Genomic DNA, 7,593 nt, shown 5'->3' on the forward strand with positions numbered 1-7,593 from the left:
GGGGGAAAGTGAAAGGCCAACGTCAGCATCGATCAGCATCAACGTGTCGGCTCCGTCTCGCGCCGCTCGCTGACATTGCTGCTCTGCTCCATCGCCTCGCGCTTGCGTCCCGGCCGTTTGGCTCCTTGTGCCATTTTTATCTCCTTCCGTTTCCAGTGCGTCGCGTGTGTCGATCGATTCCTCCGTCCGTCCGTCGTCGGTGGATTTGGACGGTAGGGACGCTTTTCGGTCGCATGAGATAGACGGCAGGGACGCTTTTCGGTGGCCGGTGACGCGGCGCTGATGCGAAATATGCACGCCGTCCGGCCGGCGTTGGCGGTGGGTGGAGATTAACTGGAACGTTGCTGTTACGTGCGCGACGAGGACGCTGGCTATATTTGGGTGCATGCGCACGTTGCACTGTTCTCTCCGAATTTGTTTTGTTTGTCACAGTAACACACTGCCAACTCATAAAAAACAAAAAACAAAAAACACTGATCCTGGTAGCTACTTCCTCCGTCTCAAAATAGATGACTCAACTTTATACTAACAATTTGTTAGTATAAAGTTGAGTCATCTATTTTGAAACGAAAGGAGTAGCTGCTTATTAGTTTTCGCGTGGCACATCTAGAATTAGTGTTTTCTCTGGATTTCACGTGTGCGACACAGGTTGTGTACATGCGCGGCGAGGTCTGATGCGTGCATGTAGACGCGCGCGAAACGTGTGCTGCATGCATGCATGCGCGGGCTCGCGTGAGGCCGGGTATACTCCGCGCGCGGCGCCGGCGCGCACGTGAAGGTGAACTGCGCGGTGTGAGAAGGTGTACTGCACGCACGGCGTCAAAAGTGTTAGCCATAATCCCGTTGCAAATTCAGCTAGTTTTTTTTAGGGCAAAACAAAGATTTATAACTTAACGATGTTCGGACGCATCGTCCGAGACACAAACAGCCACTTGGGACGGTACAATAGTGTTCTAGCCGATATTTTCGTTCGGCAAACAATGACGACCAAGCTTAGCTAATTCATGTGCTACAAAATTCGCACTACGACGACAAACAATAACGAATTGCTTAGGGTGTGTTTGGTTGATGTCACGGACTGGAATGGCATGGGTCCGACCCATTCCTAGGCCTCGTTTTCGCGTTCAGTTGGACTTATGGATCGGAACCCACTCGTTCTCGCGGACCGAATATTCGGCCCTGATGCGGAACGTGGTGAGACCTCGAAAATGGCCGGACCACGCGGAACCGCTCACCCCTCGCTCTCTCGCAGCCCTATCGCCTCGCTCTCCCTCCAGGTGCGCCGCCTCTCCCTCCTTTCTCCCCGTCCATGGATCTAGGCGCGCCGGCCGATTCCTTCCTTCCCCGCCGGCCAAATCTTCCCTTCCCCGCTGGCCGACTCCCTCCTTTCCTCGGTGCCCACTAACTCCTCTCATTCCTCTCATGATTTGCTGCAGAACAGAGGGAGCTCGATCTGGATCTGCAGTTGCGGCGGCTTGCAGAGGAATAGCAGCGGGGCGGCGGCTTCTGGCAGGCTGACAGCGGCAGCAGAGGCCCAGCACACCATCCCAATCTCTAGGTACAAACATCAATCCCTTCCCCTTGTATATTCTACTGCTGGTCTTGGATATGCCCAAACGAGAGTGATACAGAGATATGGAGTGGTTCTTGTGATGATTCATGGTTGTATTTGTTTCACTTTCGTTACTTTATGTTGGTAAAATTAGTACTCTGTTTTCCTAATTTGTACGAAAATACATGATGTCCAGTATATTTTTGCAATATATATTGTTGATGTATGCGTCATTCGTAGCTATATTTTTGATACTATGCATCACTTGTAGATGGCCAAGAAGATGAACAAAAGAAAAAAGATGGTTAGGGGAGCTGCTGTTTTTGTTGCACTAGCTGCAATGGCAGTCATTATTCGGGCTATAATAAGGAAAAGAAGACCACGCATTACCTATGGGCCAATGCATGAAAGAGATCGAATCAGATTTGATTATCTAAACCAAAAAATATGGCAAAGTGATGTGTTGTGCAAAAACATGTTAAGGTTTGAAAGAGCTGCATTTTTTAATTTGTGTAGCATAATAAGGGATCGCAAGTTGCTAGAAGACAGTCCACATCTTAGTGTGGAGCAACAATTGGCGATGTTTTTGCATACAATTGGGCATAACCTTCGGAATAGGGTTGTGTCAGCCAATTTTTGTAGATCATACGGCACAACCAGCATCTATTTTAGAAAGGTTCTTCATGCCATAGGCGAGCTTCGTAATGATTATATACGGCCACCATCATTGGAGACCCCCACAAAAATTGCAGGAAATCATCGGTTTGACCCATATTTTAAGGTAATTTCTAAAACTATTCGTTAGATATGTAGGCTATATGATATGGTATTTACTACTTGTCACTATATAGGATTGTATTGGAGCTATCGATGGTACACATGTGCGAGCAGGTGTTACCAAAGATGTGGAGCATTCTTTTCGTGGTAGGAAGGCCTTTACAACCCAAAATGTGATGGCAGCGGTAGATTTTGATCTCCGCTTCACGTATGTATTGGCTGGTTGGGAAGGGTCAGCACACGATGCAACCGTTTTAGCTGATGCGTTAACGCGTGAGAGAGGCTTACAAGTACCACCAGGTAAGAAGTTGGCTTAGATAGAAATTGTCATATGTTCTTTGCCTCAAGAAACCATTGTCACAATTATTTGTTTCACCGTTTTAGGGAAGTTCTACCTAGTTGATGCCGGTTATGGAGCCAAGCCCGGGTTCTTACCACCTTTTCGTGGTGTGAGGTACCATTTGAATGAGTGGGGCAACAATCCAGTCCAAAATGATAAGGAGCTATTCAACCTTAGGCACTCTTCACTATGGGTGACGGTAGAGAGGGCTTTTGGATCTCTCAAGAGGTGTTTCAAAATTTTAGATGATGCCAAACCATTCTTTACTTTCCCAACACAAGTTGACATTGTTATAGCTTGTTGTGTTCTTCACAATTATGCACTATCACAAGGGATTGATGAATTTATTATACCTGAAGTGACATGGACCACCCAACCAATTAGAACATCAAGGCAACAAGCAAGTGACACTAGGGCCGTGGTAGACCGTAGGCTACAAATGGCAGCCCAAATGTGGGAAGATAGACAACTCATGTATGCTAATCTATGAGTGTGGCACACTCCATGTATTTGTATCATTTACTATATTTGAACCATGTATTTCGTGATGTTTGGACAACTACATTTGAATTTATTTGATGGATGGACAGATTGTATCATTTACTCTATTTGAACCATGTATTTGTGATGTTTGGACAACTACATTTGAATTTATTTCATGGCGGGATAGATTATATCATTTACTCTATTTGCACCATGTATTTGTGATGTTTCGACAACTACATTTGAATTTATTTCATGGCGGGACAGATTATATCATTTACTCTATTTGCACCATGTATTTGTGATGTTTCGACAACTACATTTGAATTTATTTCATGGCGGGACAGATTATATCATTTACTCTATTTGCACCATGTATTTGAAATGCTATAATCCATGTTTTCTCAATCTCTTGTTGGCTGGACAGAAATGGAGAGTGTTGAAGTCACCGCTGCAAGTGGGAGCTCCGAGAGAGCTGGGATCATTGTATGGACCAATTCGATGACGAAAACCATGCTTGGTTTTTTGGCTGGTCTTGTTGCTGATGGGAAGAGAACTTCAAGTGGATTCAGGGATGTGCATCATAGACAATGTGCTGCTGTTTTGAACGAGCAATTCAAGCTTTCTGTCACCGGAGATCAAGTCAAAAACCATCTCAAGAAGTGGAGCAAGATATGAGGAAGGGTAGCCAACTTGAAGAATTTAAGTGGAGCTCTATGGGATGAAGACACTTGCACAATTAGGCTCAGCGAGGAGCACTATGCAGGGCATTGTATGGTATGCTTCTCACCCCACAAATCTGATGCCATTTATGTTAGCATTATGCTAATCAATTTGCACAATGTTTGTAGACCCACAAAGCTGATGCCCCCTTCTTGAATACACCAATTGAACACTATCATGCCATGGCTTCCATTTATGGGACAATGGGGGCCAAGGGGCAGAATGCTAGGTCTGGCAACGATCTTCTTTCTATTGATCTCGAAGACGAGGAGAATGGTGAGGTGAACACGTCACCAAATGTTGGTGAGTCTTGTGACCCCAAAGCACCACCCAAAAAGAAGGCTAAGATAAAGCACGTTGTTGAGGATCCACTAGTTATCACTCTCAAAGATGGGTTCAAACTTGTGGCTGAAGCGCTTGTGAAGTCTAGTGGAGATGATGATGACATACCCGATGACCTTTGGGATGTAATATCAACACTGCCAGATTTTCAAGAAGAGCACCTAGCCCACTACTATGCTCATCTTGTGGACAACCCCAAGACTGCAAGAGCCTTCATGAAACTTACCCAAATCAACAAGTCTGTTTGGGTGAGTAGGTATGTCAAGAAGAACTTCTAAATTCGATATGGTTGTATGGTTGCCAAGTATGTGAACTTGACATGTATGGCTGTAGTGCACTTTGATTGCTTTTGGAGATTTGGTATGTGAACATGACATGTGTGGTTGTCAAGTATGTGAACTTGACATGTATGGCTCTATTGCACTCTGATTGCTTTTGGGAAACCTATGTTATATGTGTTGTTGAAACCTGTGCTATATGTGTTGTTATGTTATCTTTCTTGAATATATATATATATATATATATATATATATATTGTTATGTTGTCTTTTTTGAAAATACAAATGAAATGCTGCCGAAATTTTGAATTTATGTCATTCCATTTTGCATTCCGTTCTTCCAACCAAACAGCGGAATGGAACCAACCCGTTCCGCTCTTTTGCTCCTACTAAACACAGGAATGGAACGGACCCATTCCTCTGGAATGGAACCATTCCATTCCATGACAGTTGGTTCCCCAACCAAACACACCCTTAGAGAACCATATCTTGAGCTGGAGCTTAATTTCTTCTATGACGACTGCATATGGCGAGGAGTCCACCTTGATAAGGTCCAGCGCCTCCAGTAGGAGTTGTGAATCCGTCTCAAAGACTACCCGGAGTGCACCAATATCTGCCGCCAAGGATACAGCCTCTGACATAGCAGTTACCTCAGCCGCAAAAGGGTTCAGTGACTTGTTCCGTCCTCCCCGCTCGAGCCAACAGTACCTCACCAGCCTCGTCCTTGATCACCACGCCCCAGGAGACAAAGGCCTCGCCTGGAGTAAAAGCCCCATCCAGGTTAATCTTGACACTATCCTGCGCCGACGGCTGCCACTTGCATGCTTTGTTCTGTTTGTTTCTCCCATTAAACAACTGCATATACTCCTGTGTGTTGCTGAGAACCCGTCTAGTCAGCTCAGTCAATTGGATTGGGAGCTCCCCCTTTCTTATTTCGTTTCTGTTGTTCCACCAATGCCACCAGAACGCGAGGATCCGCACCCGGGTATATTCAGTTAGCCCCCACAGTAAGTCCTGCATTGCATGCACGGACGTGATCTGCTCTAGCGCTGCTCTTTCTTTCTCTAGACTCATAGCTCTCCAGGCTTCTTTTATGGATTTGCACTTAATAAAAAGATGAGCGCCGTCCTCATTTGCTTGCTCATAAAGTAGACATTTTGTGCTTTCAAGCTTTACACCCCTCCTGTCCAGGTTAGTGCGAAGAGCAAGGGACTCGTGCTTGATTCTCCATGTGAATACTTGAATTTTCCGCGAACATGGCAACTTCCATAACCGTTTCCATGACTGATCATCACACCTGTCCAGATTCCCTGCGGCCATTGAGCTACTTCCAGGAATTCCTTGACGGCTTTCTTTTGTTAACTGCACTTGCAACTTGTAGGCGCTTTTGACAGTATGATTTCCCTTGCTGTCAAAATGCCATGCCACGAAGTCCTCTATTCCCGCCCGCAACGAAATTTGCAAGATCGATCAGAGGTGCATCATCCGGCCAGCAGACACTATAGCCAATCATTGCCTGAAGGTAAAAACGTACGTTCTTTTGGGAGGGCCTAGTGTGCCCTCATGGCATTTCTTAGGGCCTTGCTACGGATAAATGCGATAACAACATGAAAAGTTTAACTCTTTCTTTCAACAAATAGGAATTTCACATGATGTCTCATGTTCACATGCACATCAACAAAACGGTTCTGCTGAATGCAAACATAGTCATATTGTTGAAGTAGGCTTAGCTATTCTAGCCGCAGCATTCATGCCATTAAAATTTTGGGATGAAGCTTTCCTTACTGTAGTCCATCTTATGAATATGTGGCCCACTCGTACCATCTCCAATGGAACTCCTACTGAGTGTCTCTTGCCTGTCACACCAGACTACACCACCCTCAGAGTTTTTGGCTGTGCATGTTGGCCTAACCTTGGCCCCTATAACACTTGGAAAATCATGTTTCGTTTCAAACAATGTGTCTTTCTCGGTTACAGTGCTCAACATAAGGTTTTCAAATGCCTAGACGTGTCCACTGGTTGCGTTTACATCTCTCGTGATGTTGTCTTTGATGAAACTCAGTTTCCCTTTGAAAAAGCTTCATCCCAATGTCGGTGCTCTTCTCAAGAATGAAATTCTTCTTCTTCCTTTCCATCTCCTCGGTGATGCTCATGTGGGTGTTGATAATGATGATCCAATGTTGACTAACTCCTATATAGTTTCACATGAGTCTTCTACTACAAAAATTAACAGGGCGGAAAAAGGCATGGTGAACGATGCAATTTTTGTTCAAAACGGTGCAAAAAATCCTCCTGGAATGGACACGCCAAACCGGAGCGATCGTCGTCGGGATCTGTGCATCAGCCTGCGCCTAGATCTCCTCCGGGATCGGTGCAGCAGACTGCGCCTGGATCCACCTCGGAATCGGTGCCCCACCAAGCGACCAGTGTTGCACCAGCCTCCCTCGCTCTCCGCCACCCTACGGTCGACATGCGTCCCACTGGTGGGCCACACCAGACAACACCAGTTGACATCCCGACCGAGCGGGCTCCACCGACTGGACGCTCCACGCCGGTCCCCCGCACTTACACCAGGCGGGCCATGCTCACCGACACGCCCGTTCTAGGCGGGCCCAACGCGCATCTCGATCCAGATCCAGTTGGCTTGCCCGAATCTTCTGTGGCTCCCTAGCCTTCTGTGTCGCCTTTGTCTGCCACAAAGGATCAGACGGGTGCGGGCAGCTCTGCCTCCTCGGGATCGAGTGGATCAGGTGGATCTACCGATCTTGTCGTACAACAGAATGCTGGATCTTCTGCGCAAACACCTGTTGCACTGCCTCATACAAGCCTCCAAACGGGTGTTCTACATCCAACTAATTATAAGACTAAGTATGGTTTGCCTTTTTCAAATAATTCTACAGGAGAACCACACACGTTTCTGCGGGATGTTTGGTTAATATATTTTTAGAGATTGCATCAAGTCTAATTAGGATTATTTTGAAAAAATATTGAGTAGGTTGCTATCTTGTGCAATCAAAACTAAAGTATAGCTCATGAATGATCAATAAATTGAGTTGTTTACGAAGCTCAAAATAATAGTTGCGTCTATAATGATAAAA

The 7,593-nt window shown here is 45.7% G+C and overlaps 1 protein-coding gene across 4 annotated transcripts; it reads left to right on the top strand.

Moving 5' to 3' along the window:
• The first annotated feature begins 1,215 nt into the window (after positions 1-1,215).
• On the top strand, positions 1,216-4,580 carry LOC119270502 (putative nuclease HARBI1). Of its 4 annotated transcripts, none has more exons than XM_037552504.1 (5): positions 1,216-1,277; positions 1,437-1,558; positions 1,824-2,333; positions 2,404-2,629; positions 2,714-3,268. In XM_037552504.1, exons 3-5 carry the CDS (start codon positions 1,824-1,826, stop codon positions 3,157-3,159), a joined length of 1,182 nt encoding a protein of 393 aa, XP_037408401.1. In that variant the 5' UTR covers positions 1,216-1,277; positions 1,437-1,558; the 3' UTR covers positions 3,160-3,268. The 4 variants fall into 4 exon arrangements, 2 of the variants coding, with proteins under 2 accessions (XP_037408401.1, XP_037408402.1); XM_037552505.1 differs by having other exon boundaries at positions 1,248-1,277; positions 1,442-1,558; XR_005134152.1 differs by lacking the exons at positions 1,824-2,333; positions 2,404-2,629; positions 2,714-3,268 and adding exons at positions 3,580-3,929; positions 4,004-4,580.
• The last annotated feature ends 3,013 nt before the right edge of the window (positions 4,581-7,593 follow it).

Source organism: Triticum dicoccoides, chromosome 3A, assembly GCF_002162155.2.
Source record: "Triticum dicoccoides isolate Atlit2015 ecotype Zavitan chromosome 3A, WEW_v2.0, whole genome shotgun sequence".
In the NCBI taxonomy this organism is placed as follows: Eukaryota; Viridiplantae; Streptophyta; class Magnoliopsida; order Poales; family Poaceae; genus Triticum; species Triticum dicoccoides.

Coding starts and splice junctions, on each gene's coding strand:
- LOC119270502 (XM_037552504.1), top strand. CDS start 1,824: ATGGCCAAGAAGATGAACAAAAGAAAAAAGATGGTTAGGGGAGCTGCT. Junction 2,334..2,403: donor GGTTTGACCCATATTTTAAG/GTAATTTCTAAA, acceptor GTCACTATATAG/GATTGTATTGGAGCTATCGA. Junction 2,630..2,713: donor AGGCTTACAAGTACCACCAG/GTAAGAAGTTGG, acceptor TCACCGTTTTAG/GGAAGTTCTACCTAGTTGAT.